Raw genomic sequence first — 17,732 nt, 5'->3', positions numbered from 1 at the left:
AGATGCGTCAGACAGATGACAGGCCGAGGGTTTGTTTGGCTGTAAGCAAAGTGGAAATCTTGACACGGCTTTTAAACAGTAACCCTCCCATTAATGTCTGTACCTGATGTTTTTTGGCAGAAGCTGCAACTGCGCCTTCAGATCGCAACATACTCCCCTATTCCAGGAGTGCAACCACGAGGGAGTAGACAGGGCATGCAACTGCTGAAGTGCTCTTATAGTGAGTGAACAGAATTTAATATCACTGAAGAATTGAACAAATAGGCAGCTCACAGATTGGGAATACGACGTGACAGCCCGGCTCTGTTTATTTCTATGTGAGAGGTGTGCAAGACTGAAACCCAGCAGGTTCATTTAAAGAAGTCGGATTCCATGATGTATTTGAAGTTGGCCAAGGAATACGTCCATCCCCCCACACCAGCTCTGAATGAATACTACAAAGGGGGATACTTAAATGCTGAACCAGTAATGGTGGTAGAAGGCAAATCTGATACTATTGGACAATACATAGATATTAAATAACCCTGTGAGCTATTCCTGCATATGCAGTAATGACCTGAAATCCATTATAATAAGTCATCCATTACCAACGGAAGCCTCTTAGAATAATTTGAGAATATTAAAAAACCCTTGTATGTTCCCAAGCTATGTGAAGACGGCTTACCAGCCCATTAAGTAGGGGGGCAGTGACCCATTAAATGCAGACTTGGGCACTGCACATATATTGCACCTAATTAAGTTATCTGCTGTAGCATTATGACAGATTGTATCTCTTGTGCAAAGGTAACATTAAAATAATACATTATGTATTAATAATACATTACATGAATCAGGCTATCGGAGGTATGATCCATCATGACCACCTGTTCAACAACTACATTCAATTGCAGATCTACTATACAAATAATGTGTACCGGAAACATGATTTTATTTCAGGTTTGTAATGTGATTAATACAGAGAATAATAAGCCATGATAACTCATGCAAACAAGATGCCCTCTACTGGCAAAGGCTAATCCCGTAGAGAATGCTTCCATATTACTACGGGTTTCACAGCAAAGGAACGCTCTGCATTCTCTTTACCTCCAAGCACAGATTACATCGTTTCCGGATTCATCCTTTTGCACTGGGAACAGCCAGACTTTGCAAGGCTTTTCTTTAAGACGGTGTTACCTAAAAATCAGAAAAACAAACAATGTTTTACTGTAAGATCTTTGTATGTTTACTAGTTTTACATCCCAATTACCCTATAAGCCTGTTGTACAGTACTTATTTGGGTGTGTTCCCATATAAAAGCAGCGTGATTGTGAGACTCCATAAAGTTTATAACAGATGGGCACTTGGTGTGTCAATAAATCTCCTGGCCACAGTGAAATCTCTCACTGAAACACTCAGCACTGTTATTATACTGCTGCACATGGGAACACACGCCCCTTCACTGACCGATGTACACCACCCCACCCTAAACTGGCTGTGTTGGAAAGACTGATTTGGTGGTTAATGTTCTTATATCATTAGATTGTCACGCTGTAGATAATGTCCCTGTATAACCCGTATAATGTCCGTATCTTGCCCCCCTGAGTAGGTCTTGCTTTTTTTGTATCCTGCTATTTTCCTACTTTGGCTTGTGAGGTGACCATGGTGTTGTATAAGCTGCACTGGGCCCTGGGGAGAGCTCCATTTCAACCGCTTATACCTCCTGAACAGGGCATCGTTTTAAAAATAACAGCGTGAGAAAAAATAAGGTGCAAAAAACAAAAAAAATTATACAAGCAATGGCGCCCCGGGTTACCACACACACCCGGGTTACCACACACACCCACCCCCACGTTGGTTTTGCAGCCAGAATACTTTGACTAATTATTAGACCAAGTTTTTCCAGAGCCCAATCTTTCCTGAGGAAACACATTTAACACAATTGAAAGCGGGCGCTCTGGAGATTCTTACTGGTGCTTTAACTCCCTCCAGAAGCAGTAAAAATGGCCACCAATATTGGGCTTCATATTGGACAGCCATTTAAATCCACTCACGGAACATCAGTCACTACCTCTGGAATTGCACCGTTTAGCTCTGGGGGCTACAGATCTGGTAATATATATATATATATATATTATAAACAAAAGTTAATACCTCAAAAGAACGGTAAGATTGTGGTAACATGATTGTTAGACAGTAGGTGACGGGGATAATAAATGAGGCGGTTGCTTTGCCATGGGTGGTGTTTCCCAGAGCTGCAGATATTGCTCGGTCTGTATTATTACATACTTGGATTGTAAGCTCTTTGGGGCAGTAAACATTTCCCCCGATCTTTACTTTTATAGATTATGTCTTGTATAATCTCTCTGTATTTATTGATATAATGTTAACCATGTACCAGAGATTTACAAAGTATAACACCAAAATCAAGAAGTGTATTCCTGCATCAGCGTTATTTAGATATGGTACAGCTCAACACTGTTATAGCGCGATCCACTTATAACGCGGTCTGAGCGCGGCTCCTGATTTAAAAACATCTCCAAGGTTTTTATTTTTTAATTATAAAACATTCAATGCTTTATTGCTAACGGACACAGACGGACAGACAGACTCCTACACCATGCGGGACCTGCACCCCTTAACTTAACAGAAACTTTACATCTACTGCACAGTGCTGATCATCAGGTGCTGGACTGCACTGTGCAGATCATCAGGTGCTGGGCTGCACAGTGCAGATCATCAGGTGCTGGGCTGCACAGTGCAGATCATCAGGTGCTGGGCTGCACTGTGCTGATCATCAGGTGCTGGGCTGCACTGTGCTGATCATCAGGTGCTGGGCTGCACAGTGCTGATCATCAGGTGCTGGACTGCACTGTGCTGATCATCAGGTGCTGGGCTGCACAGTGCTGATCATCAGGTGCTGGGCTGCACTGTGCTGATCATCAGGTGCTGGGCTGCACAGTGCTGATCATCAGGTGCTGGGCTGCACTGTGCAGATCATCAGGTGCTGGGCTGCACAGTGCAGATCATCAGGTGCTGGGCTGCACAGTGCAGATCATCAGGTGCTGGACTGCACAGTGCAGATCATCAGGTGCTGGGCTGCACAGTGCAGATCATCAGGTGCTGGGCTGCACAGTGCAGATCAGGTGCTGGGCTGCACTGTGCAGTAGATGACCTTTCAGGTGCTGGACTGCACAGTGCAGATCAGGTGCTGGACTGCACTGTGCAGTAGATGTTAAGTTTGTTTATAGAGTCAGATTCATTACCCCAACCCTGTGGTGTAGCAGTTAGAGAATCGCACTAGCATTTGAAGTACCAGGGGGTGCAATTCCTGCATGTTTATTATATCAAATGTATTCGCTGTTGGGCTGTCATTGGTCAGAGAAGGGTCATGTGACCCTCCTCGGCGCTCGAAAGTTAAATTGAACAGTCTCCCCAAGCTTGGGAAAGCTTACATGGACAAACCTGATGAAGCAGGGAGAGGAGAGAGCTGCAGATGCCGGATAAGTCCTCGCTGAACCCCTGATCGCGGTGGCCATTTCGCGATCCCGTTATAATGCGGTCTCATTATGTGGACCCCGAGCACCGCATTATAACGGGGTTCAGCTGTACTAGACTAGATACTTGTGAGACATGACTCCATTTCTGGAGGTTAGAGCTTGCTGGGATTGTTGGTTTATTACTCTATTTCTGCCTTTACTCAAACCAATGAAACCGTTACTACGGTGCTATGTCTTCTCCTAATAAACCAGCTCGTAACAACTCTTCATGTTCAATCCCACCACTCTGGTTCCTTTATCTCTGTAGTTACTGCTGAGAGGATATTTCACAGGACTATGTAGTGACATAGCTGGCAAACTTAAATTGCAGCTATACTGCGCTCTTTAGCAAAGTACAGTGTGTGTTCAATAACGTAGGCAACCGACATTCATCTAAAGTAGGAGAGACTGTTCATGGTCCCAAGGTTCAACAAAGTATCCGCCCGCTCCTCCTCTTACCGTGCACCCCAAAACTGGAACAACCTACCAGAGACTCTCACATCCACCACCAGTTTAAGTCCTTTCAAATCTTAGGCTGTCTCACATTTTAATCTGGTCTGTAACTGTTTCATACGCCCATAACATATATATTTTCTTCAACTGTGCATGCAATGTCTTGTATATAATGTATGCCCTGCTCATTATGTAACTGTATTTGTAACCATGTATTATTTGTCTTAACTCTGTGCCCAGGACATACTTGAAAACGAGAGGTAACTCTCAATGTATTACTTCCAGGTAAAATATATTATAAATTCATAATTTAGGGGCATCTATCAATATATTGCACCTGCAGGACTAAAGACTGAATTTCCTGCTACACTCAATGGTAACAAAAGATCATTAGATCATCCCTTTCCCTGGGTCACGCTTTCATAACATACGGTACACCCAAACAAGGAGTATTTAGTGACCATGGACCAAAACACTTAGGTATTCATTCACTGAAGCTTGATGGCCATTATGAGCTCATTTTATTTGGTAATGCATTCTAAATTGATAATAGGTATTCAATGTTAGAATGCAACAGAATAATTCTGAGGGGTTCATACACAAGTACTAATGAGTAACACTCAATTAAATCTGCAGAAGGCAACTAATGCTAACGATAAGTGAAATGCCTTGTTGTTGACTCAGAATATGACAAATTAAAAAGGGGATTAGTGATCATACTTTGCTTTCTATATGAAATATTAAAATATTGTACTGCACTTAACAGAATCCCGGCAAAACCACTAAAGCATTGAAACATTCCGTTAACGTTTTGCGGTGTGCTCAGGGTACAGTTCTGCTTTTCCTTCTCCAATGTTCAAATGTATCCAATATCTGGAGTAGGGTTTTATTTTTGCTAATAAATTTGCAGAGGAAATTCTTCCCATTCCTTTGAGATAAGGACATGCATCCAGTGACTGTGCCATCTGTATTACATTACTTCACACTGGTCTGAAGAGAGCCACATTCACCCCCTGCACGCCTGACTTTCTGCACGCCTGACTTTTCATATCATGTTTAAAAAATGTAAGATTACATTTAACCTTCATACTGCTGTATATTCATCAAGTACCTATATCCTCAACGGTACTTATTTAGCAGGTCCTGTGCCTACTTTTGATGCCTGGTATATCCATGTCTCCTTATGTGTGAAAGCCAAGGAGTACATCACTCTCTCGCTGTCTCCCATTGGGCGAAGCTCGGAACCTTCTGCTAATTACAGCTAATCAATGACCGATTTGCTGAATGATCAGCGTGTTATAGAACATGCATCACTACACCTATCTTTGTGTATATTGGTAAATACAAATAAAGCAATAAATAATACAAATGTTTTAATGGTAATAAGATGTTTGCAAATAATAAATTGCGCCGTTATGTGGCCTTCATATCGGGTGCGCAGTAGCTTGTAACCCTTTGTATCCCACCAGTATGCTCTGAAGTTGCATTACCACCTAAATAATAATTAGGGCCAAATCGGACTAGTTAGTAGTCGGTGAATAAGCACCTCTGGCGTCCGAGATTAGTGACCAAACCCAAACAAAGAAAACCAGTTTACATTGAGCACAGAATATGTTTTATAATCATTATATAAAACACTTGGATAAAAACGAATAAAACTTTATCAGGTCACATTTCTCCTTTTAAAAATAAAAAAGGTACAAGCGGAACGCTCGGCTCACCTTGGATCCCGGTGTAAGTCTGGGTACTTCCATCAAGTCGCACAAATGGTCACGCTGCTCACGCGCGATTTCTAAGCCAGCGTCCCTACAAGTAAAGAAACAGATACTGGAAGCGTTAGTACACATGCTACACCACAACCCGCGTGTGCTTACCAGAACTCACACACAAACAAACATAGGATTTCAGGTATGATCAAAGGGGCCAACGGCATAAAAATACATTGTAACGTTTGAATTGATTAAACTTGGGAACTCCCTTCAGCATCCCGGGATATTCTTGCATTTAGAATTGAAAAAAAGTAGGACTAAACAACCAGAATTCTTAGGGATAGGCGTTACAACCAGGCCCAAACTGTCTAGAAAATGTGCACTTTAAGGGATTTTTACATCGCAAACTAGATAGAATGTCTGACAAATCCTAGCCTGCATGACTTTATGCTGTCGTCGTAAAGCACTTTGGAAGATAAATAATAATAACAGCATGTTCTTGTATAGCGCTGCTAATTGTACGCAGCGCTTTACAGAGACATTTTGCAGGTACAGGTCCCTGCCCCGTGGAGCTTACAATCTGTGTTTTTGGTGCCTGAGGCACAGGGAGATAAAGTGACTTGCCCAAGGTCACAAGGAGCCGACACCGGGAATTGAACCAGGTTCCCCTGCAGCAAACTCAGTGTCAGTCAGTGTCTTTACTCACTGAGCCACTTTAGTGCTGGAAAGACGCATAAACCGCGATCAATGGCGCGAATCCTTCACTTCTCGTACAGCAATGCTGAGGTTTTAGAACTCACTTCTCCTGGCCTGACAATGACTCTGTTTGCCACTGTAAATGAGTCTGAAGCCTGTGAGATTGTGCTGATCGTGCCTGATCTCTCTCACAGATACTAGGCACATACTGCAGGCTGAGGTTTATTTTCCTGCTTAGAGCTGCAAGCTTCAAAGCTTTCTGGAATTTCAACAGATTTATTTAATAACCTCCAAAAATCCTTCAATCACGTTTTCCAGAAGCGCTAAATTCCTGCAGCTACTGTTCTTACCCAAGCAAACGCCAAAGGATTATATCTAACCACACTGTGTTTATACTAACGGTATATGTTCTAGACATCACCTTCACCTGAAACAACATAGGCAGTATCCCTCCAGCGAACGCCTGTTTCCAACACGGAAAAGTACATTTAATGGGAAGGATGGATTAGAAAAAATAAAATACAAAGAGTTTAGGATTGATTTTAAGATTGTTCTTTTTCAAATCTACACTTTTGATTTAATTGGTAAAATATGACCTATGTCTGTTTGTGCTTTTAACCCTTTCTTTGCTGAGAATGTTATGTTTTCAGTCCTGCTATTTCCAGGTCCATCACTATGATAAATACACACGAATGGTCTGATACACAGTTTAGCCAATCTCACAGGGGTACAATAACAGTATATGTCCTTACCAAGTAGTGTCGCTCAGAACAGCCATCACTTCATCTAGAATATCAGGATCCACAACATCATCGTAAGTCAGCAGCATCTCGTACACCTGCCCTGCCGTGGTCTTCCTTATCTACAGATGGGGGGGGGGGGGGGAGGGGGTGTCACAATGCGGGCATTGCAATCATGTTCTGCACAGTAAACCATTACCGAATCACATCCGTGGAAGTGACGGTCCGAGGCGCATCGTTTCACTACACCAACAGTTAAAGGAATGTTATGAACACTCAAACCATCAGAACCAGGGTTATTTATGAGCCTTGGACCGGTCCCATAACATGGTATATATTCGATGTGTGCATATCTCCGATGTGTAGGGGGTTGCGGTGCTCTCTGGGAGGCTGCGCTTTGCACCCCAGAGTTTTTATTGTTTTTAAACATTTTTTTTCTCAAAAACGACATTTAAATGAGGGGGGAAAAAAACAGACTACCAAGAGGCACTTCCAGTCCCCAAAGCCTATAACTGTACCCCATAAAAATGCAGAATAATATGTTTAACATTTTTTTTTTTTTTAAATATCCAAGGATAAACAAAACTTACGTCTGACCGTGATGTTTTCCATCTCTCTTCCCCCACATATCAGATTAATGGATTTGCACCCAATTTGGCACACAGCATCTTACCTCCCGATAACACATCTAACGAATGTGCTAATCCAGGTGCACCAATTATCTACAGTGAACGGGTAACTCGCCCAGAACTAGCCGCCTGTGCGGACAGAATATAAATATATTAAGTGTAGATGAGCTGAGCAGAGTTTATGACTGGATTGCACACTTTTCCACTACGTTCAGAATAAAGAATTTTGCACACATTTTTTCTCCATCATCAGAGCTGCTTTAAAACCCGTCAGTAATCAGAGCTGTAAAAAGCAGATCCAAGATCAACATGGATTCAGAATTCCAGAAAACCTTCTGTCTCCGTTCCATATTTTATTGGCCTTCTATTTCATGTGGAAATGTTGTTACAGTTGGGGCAGTGCATTGAACGGCTTGTGACCTGGGTAACTCAAATACAGTTCAGCAACCAAAATGGAAATAATCTGCTCTGGTAAATGCAAACATTTCTGTCCTTGTTCATGTGGAACCGGAGACAACTAGCACATCTGACAGAGAGAGATACAGTATACACCAGCAGATCCCTTACACAGCGCTCCCCCTGCTAGAAAATATTTGTCCCCTGAACCCATAATTAATAAATGTTATTGCCGACTTCTCAGACTGTCGCTAACAAAGCCGAGCGACTGATCCCAGGCAGTATATTGTCCTGAGCTTGTGGGGGGGAGCAGCATGTGAGGTAGAGCTGTCACTCATTACGGGAGCTTCCAAAGTCACGCCCCACAATGCCTTGCTGCTGTGGATGCAGGGCATTGTGGGAAGCTCCTGCTGTAATGGGTAGCTATGCCCCTCACGCAGTTTGGGGCCTTACTAAGTGCACAGACACCACACGGGCTCAGGAACCCGCTATACTGCCTGGGTCCCGCCATGACAGATTCCTTTTGGCAAACGCCTCATGGACCCCCACTTGGGAATCGCTCCTGAGCCCAGCGACCCGTCTAGTTACATTAAAGGTATTAAAGTCACACGGCAGAGGTCTGCAATTATTCCACGTCACACTCATTCTGCGGAAGTACAAGAGGCCGGGTGTTCTAGTGCAACATGCAATACGCTTCCATCACCGCGCCATACTTACTATTGGGAATGGGTGGGAAACCAAGAGGAACAGCTGAAATAAAACCTGCTTTCTGATATCACCTGGGAACTGGATCAGGCCGCAGAAACTGAAACACACCAAACATGAAGCTTCAAGGTCACACACAGAGAAACCCTATGTATCCCCTATAGTGGCTGCCTGCCACTGATAAATGTGTTCATGCTTAAACATTAAAGATAAGGAATGAGAGGGCAGAGTTATTTTGATACGCTTACATAAATCAGTGCTAGGCGTGTCTGCAACAATACAATCCCTGCTACCTCTATATTGGCTTTTACTTGTGTATAGTGACTGTAAACACGTACTCTTCAACCGGAAGGAACCAAAGAGAGACTTTTCGTATAGGTAAATATTACAAGGCAAAACAATGACCAGCCATCGCGTAATTAACGGTCTTTGCTGCCAGGAAACAGCCAATGATCACAAGTACCCAATCATTGCGCTGCAGATGCTCCGCGATCTTTAAATTGGCAGCGCCACCTTCTTTCCCATTATCTTCGTGGATTAAGTGCTGCCACTGCCTTAATAATGGCAATTAAAATCACAACAACCCGATTACCGGAGGCTTACTAAACGCTTCAGGTAAAGAGAAGGGAAAAGGACATTTTTGGGCTGTGCTGCCTCCGGCGTTGTGCTACAAGCACTTTCCCTACGGTGACGTTCTTTTCTGTAAGGACAGTTGTTTTTTTGCAACTGAACAGAGGAAACATGCTGATAAGACGGTAACGTCTCCCGACAAGCACAGGCACTTTTAGGCAGGTGTCATGCCATAAATTCACCTGAAACATGCTGGCATTGTAACAAGAAAGAAAATGAAGTCATTGGAGATCGAATTGCTAATCTGGACATTGTGTGCTAAACCCACCCCTTGCACGCGGTGACAGTGAGGCGACACTGCGGTGACACTGCGGAAGGCTGGGATAAAGTGAGATAGAATAAAAGCGCCAGGCTTGTGTTTACATGAAGGCAATAAATAGCAGGTAACTCCTTCCGTGCTCCACAAATGTTTTAAGTTTTACGAGAGAACTGGGGATCCTTAATCCCTTTCGCAGCGCGGGGAACTTGCAAGTCATTCATCTACTTCTTAAATAAAGCCACCTTCCTCCCACCTCCTGGAAATAAATGTCCTCCAGTGCGCACAGCTGCCTAGGGAAGGAGGGAACACTTTGGGAGACAGACTTAGGTTGGTGACGTGGAGGTTTCTTCTTATAGTGACACCTCCCCATTCCACGGTACCAGTGATCTTTAACCGGGGTTCCGTGGCCAAGGGAGTGGGGGGGGGTGGAGGGGGAAGCAGTGATAACTGTCCCAGGCCTGGCAGCGCCCCATGCTGCAGTTACCCGGTGGCAGCGCCCCATGCTGCAGTTACCCGGTGGCAGCGCCCCATGCTGCAGTTACCCGGTGGCAGCGCCCCATGCTGCAGTTACCCGGTGGCAGCGCCCCATGCTGCAGTTACCCTGTGGCAGCGCCCCATGCTGCAGTTACCCTGTGGCAGCGCCCCATGCTGCAGTTACCCTGTGGCAGCGCCCCATGCTGCAGTTACCCTGTGGCAGCGCCCCATGCTGCAGTTACCCTGTGGCAGCGCCCCATGCTGCAGTTACCCTGTGGCAGCGCCCCATGCTGCAGTTACCCTGTGGCAGCGCCCCATGCTGCAGTTACCCGGTGGCAGCGCCCCATGCTGCAGTTACCCGGTGGCAGCGCCCCATGCTGCAGTTACCCGGTGGCAGCGCCCCATGCTGCAGTTACCCGGTGGCAGCGCCCCATGCTGCAGTTACCCTGTGGCAGCGCCCCATGCTGCAGTTACCCTGTGGCAGCGCCCCATGCTGCAGTTACCCTGTGGCAGCGCCCCATGCTGCAGTTACCCTGTGGCAGCGCCCCATGCTGCAGTTACCCGGTGGCAGCGCCCCATGCTGCAGTTACCCTGTGGCAGCGCCCCATGCTGCAGTTACCCTGTGGCAGCGCCCCATGCTGCAGTTACCCTGTGGCAGCGCCCCATGCTGCAGTTACCCTGTGGCAGCGCCCCATGCTGCAGTTACCCGGTGGCAGTGCCCCATGCTGCAGTTAACCGGTGGCAGCGCCCCATGCTGCAGTTACCCTGTGGCAGCGCCGAATGCAGCAGTTACCCTGTGGCAGCGCCCCATGCTGCAGTTACCCGGTGGCAGCGCCCCATGCTGCAGTTACCCGGTGGCAGCGCCCCATGCTGCTGTTACCCAGTGGGGAGGGGGGGAGAGGGACGGGATGAAGGAGAGGGCTGGGGTTCCCTGGAATTTCACAATATAATTCTAGGGTTCCTTAACAAAACAAAGTTGAAACCCCTGCACTAGAGAACGTGGCGCGGTGTGGGCACAACTGCTCACTTAATAATGCAACTGCTAAAAAAAATAGGAAACGAAGGCTGTATATTTTCCTGCCTCTCGTTAGCGACACACACATTACAAGCTGGAGGCGGCGTGCTGTAACTCACACTGCGATGCTGGAGCGAAGCTTCTGGATATCTTTCGATTTCCTGATCTCTTGTATAGTTAGGGACAGTAACTCCGTGCCGAACGGGTGACTGCAGAAACACAAACATGTATTCATATCAAGACCAGGTCACACCAATGATGATTACACTTTGCATGGTGTAGCTGTTCTTAGTAGAAGTGTGGCACCTACTTTCAACGTAGAAATCACATATCACACTTTGCATGTTTGAAGACCGACGGTTGGACAGAAATGTAAGAATCTCCCATAACACTAACTTTCTGTCACCATTTCCAAGTGAAAGTGGGTTACGCTGCCCCATATACCACCGGCCCCATATACCACCGGTCACTAAGCCGGAGTATTACTGTATTTCATGCAACGTTCTCGTGTGCTCTAACTCATCTATTTCTCATAGAAAATCACTTTCACACATTCAGACGTGGATAGCGCCACGAGTGGTGGTTAATTGCTTATATTGGTTTGGACCGTGTGGTCACTATGAGAACGAACAGCTACAGGAATTGCAAGCCCTTCTGCCAATGAAAGGGTTAAATCCTTTAGTGCAGGAGGGGCGAACTTCAGTCCTCAAGGGCCACCAACAAGTCAGGTGTTCAGGATATCCCTGCTTCAGCACAGGTGGTAAGTCTTCGACTGAGTCACTGATTGAGCCACCTGTGCTGAAGCAGGGATATCCTTATAACCTGACCTGTTGGTGGCCCTTGAGGATTGGAGTTGGCCACTCCTGCTTTATGGCCGGCAAAGATCAGCGATTGGCGTCTCCCCAAAGCAGCTCTCACTAACAGTAACGGGGCGATTCCCGAGGCTCCGATATCTGCTCACACTGGGATCCCCCGTATCAGTGGTTCCTAAATCTCCCCCACTGAGAGGAAACGGGAACCTCTGTGTACTCAGCTGCAGATTTCTTCACACTGCCGGAGTCTGAACGTATCACAGGGGGGTTGGGGAGCATTTAAACATAAACATTACTATCCCTAACGACCTCACAAAGGCTTCCCTAATTAGACGTGGTATATTTGTTTTCTGCTTGAGGTGGTCATTAGCTGCCAGGAAATCCATTCTTCAATCATTTTTTATTATATACATAAAAACATGGATAATAATTTGCACCTGTGTCTTATTAGCTAATACTAGATTATTCAAAGATTGCTGCCTTACAGGGGCCAGCGATTTAATGCTGTGCAGGTAACTTGTCTCACAATACAGAGGTGACATTGTGCTGTGCAGGTAACTTCTATCACATAATACAGAGGTTACAGTGCTGTGCAGGTAACTATCACATAATACAGAGGTGGCAGTGCTGTGCAGGTAACTTCTATCACGTAATACAGAGGTTACAGTGCTGTGCAGGTAACTTCTATCACGTAATACAGAGGTGACATGCACAGGTACAGCCCACGTAGGATTCAACTCATTCATAGATTTTACAGATTAAAACTTGGCAAAGACACGAGTATATTTGCAGTGGAATAATTACCTATCTGAGAAACATAATCCGAGTGACACTCCTTTCCCTGCCTGAGATGCAATTAGGTAAGGGCATAGGATAAGGCAGAGACATTCACATAACTATACACTCCAAATGCAAAAACTGCAATACACTGTTTCCAGGACAAATGTTACAGAAATGTGAAGTATTTTGAAATTACTGTTTTTTTTAAATATATTAAATCACATAGAACTACACCTTTGTGTTATATATGCAAAGCAACAAGGAGTGTACCTTACCCAATGTGTATATGTCACCTTATCACTGCTGTGCAATGCTATCGTATCACTAAGGTGCTTAGAAGATTGTTCAAAACGGGAGCAAGGATATTAAATAAAAACGTGGGGTTTTGTGAGCTCGGTATAAGTCCAAGCATCTGTTTGTCAGCCAATCCCCAAATCCATTATTAATCGCCGTAAAATGTAGGATTAAAAGCAATAAACACCGGGAAACGATTGTTCATTAAGAAACTATAACAAATAAATTAGTGCATAAACAAAACAGTAATGGATTTTCTGAATACATGTAAAAAAAAATAAAAAACCTCTAAATATGGGACCGAGCGTGAAACATGAAATTACATTTAAACTGAATGTTTTTGTTCTAGAACTAATTCATCACGAACCAATCCAGGAAATGCAATATTTCTTCCTAGACGCAAGGCCAGATCCGCAGATATGTAATAGGTTTTGAAGGTAAACACTGTTAAACTATCCCAGATTCATTCTGCCGGCATTGACTGACTGCTTATTTTCCAGAGTGCAACATCACAGCAGGCTGAAGAAAGAGAGATTTTAACCTGATTCGACAATATTGACACAAACACAAAAGCTACGAAACAAAGAGACCACTTGGAGAAATACATCTGGAATTAATTTGATAAATGTAACCACATTATGCTGAACACAAACCCCACTCTCACTTCTGTCATCTGCCAATTCCACGTTAGTGAGAGCGGAGAGACGCCTCCCCGTCTTTGCAAAGGTCTTCCATTTCATTCCGCTTTTGGTGGAAAATCGGCAAAATGTCTCGTTTTGGGCAAGTGACGTTCCAGTAGGAATGAACGGGCACCTGGGGGTGAATGGTCAGGCTGAGGCAGGGGCGGCCAACTGCAGCCCGCAAGGGCCACCAACAGGTCAGGTCGTAAAGATATCCCTGCTTCAGCACAGGTGACTCAATCAGTGGCTCAGTCTTCGACTGCACCACCTGTGCTGAAGCAGGGATAGCCTTAACACCGGACCTGCTGGGGGCCTTTGAGGACTGGAGTTGGCCTCTCCTGGGCTACCGCCTTCACATTTATGTTACCAACACAGATATGTTATTCCCCCGTAATACTCTCCAACAAGGAGCTGAAACACAGCACTGTGGTTCTGAAATTAGGTCATCGTTAGTACATCGTTAGTACATCGTTATTACATAGTTATTACATGGTTATTACATGCGGTAACAAGTGCGACCAGCACAAAGTAAAGGGACACACTGCTTGTTAGTTGTGGCTCACGTGGTCTACAATGTGGTTGTGCTGAACAAGCAGTATCACAGACGGTTTCGCACACATGTATAGGGCTCCCTCGCGCTGCGTCTCCGTTAGAGATGTGACACGTTTATTACCACACGGTTTTATCACCGGTTTTATCACCTTTCCCAGGTGTATCTCTGGATGGAGGAGTGTTTTGGGGGGAGGGGGGTATAAAAGCCAATGGGTACTCTACTAAAATCCGTCTCTCTGCAAAGTTATAGCAAAACTGTGACACATTGTAGGATCTCTTTTGTTTTTAAGTTTGAGCAAGTTCAGGCATTTCCAGACAGAGGTTTGTTTCTCTGTGAATGATACTTCTTGCTCTATAACAGATTGTAAATGAATGTGTGTAACAAGCAAATGTAATGTAAAGAAATGAATCACAAGTAATGCTTCACAACCATCCCAGACATGAACAAACACTCACATTTGGGGTTTATCCATCCTATAGGGCAGGGGTGTGTAAACTTTTTTGCTGCGCCCCTGCCTGCTCTGCTCCATTGTTGAACACCCCCCCTCCCTTACCTCACGCAGCGTCATGTCACCATGGCAACCGTGACGTCACATGACGACACCCCCACCCCCTGCGTCATTTGACGCAGCGTTGCCACGGTCACGCGTCCTGAAGCCGGCTGAATCTTGGTAAGTAGAGGTTGCAGAGGCCTCGCGCGGTCTCCCGCCATTTAATTTAAAAGCCTTGGGGAAGAGCGCGGGACCTCTGCAACCACCCGCGCCCCCCAGTTTGCGCACTGCTGCTCTAGTGGATGGAGTAAGAGTTTGCCTTAGTAATTAGCAATCCCAGGCTAGGCCTACTGTACCTGCCAATGACATGAAGCTTTCCAGGTTAAACCGGCACATGGCATTATTATTAAGGCTATAGCTGTTAACATGTGTTTATAATTAAACACAGAACTTTGATATTAAATAAAACAAATAGAATTACTTTTCTTCCAGCGTGTAGAGGTCAAAGCAGCCGTTGGCCAACATCTGGTCCAGCATCTTCAGAAGGGGAATGGATACTCTAATAAAAAGGAACGGTTGCACGTGAAATGTTTAGCACAACGGAAACAATTTCATGACATTTCTACAGACACTACGTACATTCAGCACCTTCCAGAAACATTGTTTTGACCCCATCCCAATTTAGTCCTTCAGTTATAATTTAATGTTTTTTTAACTGATTTCTGTAGAGAAGCTGCTATATTTTATAGTTGATGCTCCAGATAGAGATCTATATCATGTTTGCCATTACAGTGCAAGGTTTTTAATTTAAAAAAAAAAAAGAGTACATTTTAAACAAATATATTAAGTAATCTTTATTGTAACGGACATCCCCTACAACAAACCTTTTTCTATGAGAAACATTTAATATCACTTCCCCTAGGTTAGAATCGGTGGTCCGATTGCCGAATGTGAACTCTCAAAGCATTTTTATGCTAGCAGTGGGGGTAACCATGGATGTGACTGCATGATCTCAGGATTACAGACCCTCAAATGTTTATTATAAAGTATAAAGATCGATTAGAAAAAGAGGGTCAACCCCAAAACCTTTCTACGTCAGTGGCAGGTGGTGGGGGAAATGCAGTTGCTGTACGAGGCACCTGTCATTACGCTGGTTATCCTTGAAGAGCTGCAGTAGTGTCTTGCAGAAGGAGTTCATGGACTGTGCATCGCTTTGGATCCCTCGCAGATACTCAAAGAGGCTCTGGGCAGAGTATCTCACCTACAAAGAAAGGGCATGGCAGTGAGGAGAATCGTCAATGTGCTCACCCTGTGGCCTCCAGGACTTGCCTCTTATGGAGACAGGATAGTGGCCTTGATGGACAATGTGGTCCCCCTCACAACTGGCAGCTCCCAGATTATTTTCTTCTTACTCTCAAACTCTGGTTTTGGCTGGAAGATGTTAATAATAGAAATACCCCAACAGCAGCCCATCTGTATTGGGTGGAAGTCGATTCTTGGAAGGGGGGAGGGAGGATGGAGGTTAGTAAAGGAATTATGACTATTACCTCTGGCAGTGAGGGGCTTCAATGATTCCATGGCTTTGTATAATATACTATATTTTAACAATTTAAAAATTTCCATGAAGTTTTCCTTTCCTATAATTTTGTCAGTGAACTCTATAGCGCGGCGAAGCTTTAATTGAAAGCAGACAGAGATACGTGGTCTCGGGTCACTGAACGGGTTATGGAATACAGATATATCATGAAAACCCACTTTAAAAAAAAAACCATGTCCTGGCTGGGAGAAACAGCTTCAATGTCCATATTATAGCAAAAGCAAGTACAGGTGGTGCCAGGGCACACTGCACTTCTGTTTGCCATGGCCATTCCTAGCTGCTGAAATGCAGTGTTTATAAAAGCACAGTGTTCTCACTGAGGGGGAGAGATGGAAGTATAATGTAGAAGAGTAAACCTTCTATAGGTGTATATACAGTACCATGTGCATGTTTGTATGTGAAAAAACGTGTTTACAGCAGTATATGGATTATGAAAAGTACTCAATATTTTCTGGGAAAATGTGATGCATTGAAATAAGCATTGTACACTACAAAATATAAACAATTATATACCAGTAATGGACAAAACATCAGACATTTCTCTCCATAAATTATCTGATATATCCGTCATGGTATGAATAAAGGTTCACGTTTGTAATCCTCAGAAATCACATTTCCAATAGCGGAGTTGTCCGTATTCTCACAGCGAGCGCAACTCAATGCAAAAAGTCATCTGAACAATATCCAGGCAGAATAGCTTACTAAATTTTCATTGGCTGTTAGCCGCACACATGGCAAGGCTGTCTCGCTGCAATAGCAAACAAGTTTGTCGCCTCTGCTTTTGGTATTCTTGTATCTCACGTGCAAGCTCGCGCTCACTATGGCCATGCGCTTTGGAATACACTTGTTTGTTTGTAGCGCGAGCTATGTAGCTCGCTCCGTATCTTGCACTATGGGCGAGGCCTTATATTCAGCCAAGGTTTTGCCCACACACTTTTCATATAGAAAGCTAGGAGCAAATAAGAACGCTGCTGGAAAATATGTTTGCAGAACATTTCTACATATTAAAAGTAGGAGGCAAGTGTCATTTTTATGCCTTCCTAAAGAACACTTCATACTGCTGGGCCTGTCTTCATGTCATTTATCTACATTCCTTGGGTTCAATGGTGCTCTTCATTCAGTATAAATTCATCTTAACGTTTAGTATGAGAATAACAGAATGCATATTACTCATTACGACACTACAGCTCATTCAACACATGCACGAAAGAGTTGAGAGTGAGGGCGCGAACAACAGGACAAAATACAACGCAAACATTCGGGGTGCATTACTTCCTAGATTCACTCTCTTTCAAGGGCAAATTA

The 17,732-nt window shown here is 44.5% G+C and overlaps 2 protein-coding genes across 14 annotated transcripts in view; one reads left to right on the top strand and one right to left on the bottom strand.

Moving 5' to 3' along the window:
• Positions 1-5,337, top strand: part of QTGAL (queuosine-tRNA galactosyltransferase) — a 207,924-nt gene extending 202,587 nt beyond the window's left edge. For 8 of the 12 annotated variants that reach the window (XR_012789769.1, XM_075579664.1, XM_075579663.1 and 5 more), the window contains one exon: positions 121-5,337. The gene's annotated coding sequence lies outside the window, so the exon portion shown is untranslated. The remainder of the gene's footprint in view (positions 1-120) is intronic. The other 4 variants (XR_012789772.1, XR_012789770.1, XR_012789771.1 and 1 more) reach the window with 4 other exon arrangements.
• TBCD (tubulin folding cofactor D) overlaps positions 905-17,732 on the bottom strand; it is a 176,376-nt gene continuing 159,548 nt past the window's right edge. For both annotated transcript variants that reach the window (XM_075579659.1, XM_075579660.1), the window contains exons 33-39: positions 15,970-16,091; positions 15,312-15,389; positions 11,341-11,430; positions 8,856-8,943; positions 7,126-7,235; positions 5,690-5,774; positions 905-1,173 (exon numbers count right to left, since the gene is read on the bottom strand). In XM_075579659.1, the coding sequence (XP_075435774.1) occupies positions 1,159-1,173; positions 5,690-5,774; positions 7,126-7,235; positions 8,856-8,943; positions 11,341-11,430; positions 15,312-15,389; positions 15,970-16,091 (588 nt within the window). In that variant the 3' untranslated portion in view covers positions 905-1,158. The remainder of the gene's footprint in view (positions 1,174-5,689; positions 5,775-7,125; positions 7,236-8,855; positions 8,944-11,340; positions 11,431-15,311; positions 15,390-15,969; positions 16,092-17,732) is intronic.

This window comes from Ascaphus truei, chromosome 22 (assembly GCF_040206685.1).
Source record: "Ascaphus truei isolate aAscTru1 chromosome 22, aAscTru1.hap1, whole genome shotgun sequence".
NCBI classification, from domain to species: Eukaryota; Metazoa; Chordata; class Amphibia; order Anura; family Ascaphidae; genus Ascaphus; species Ascaphus truei.
This window is presented reverse-complemented; position numbering and strand designations above follow the sequence as displayed.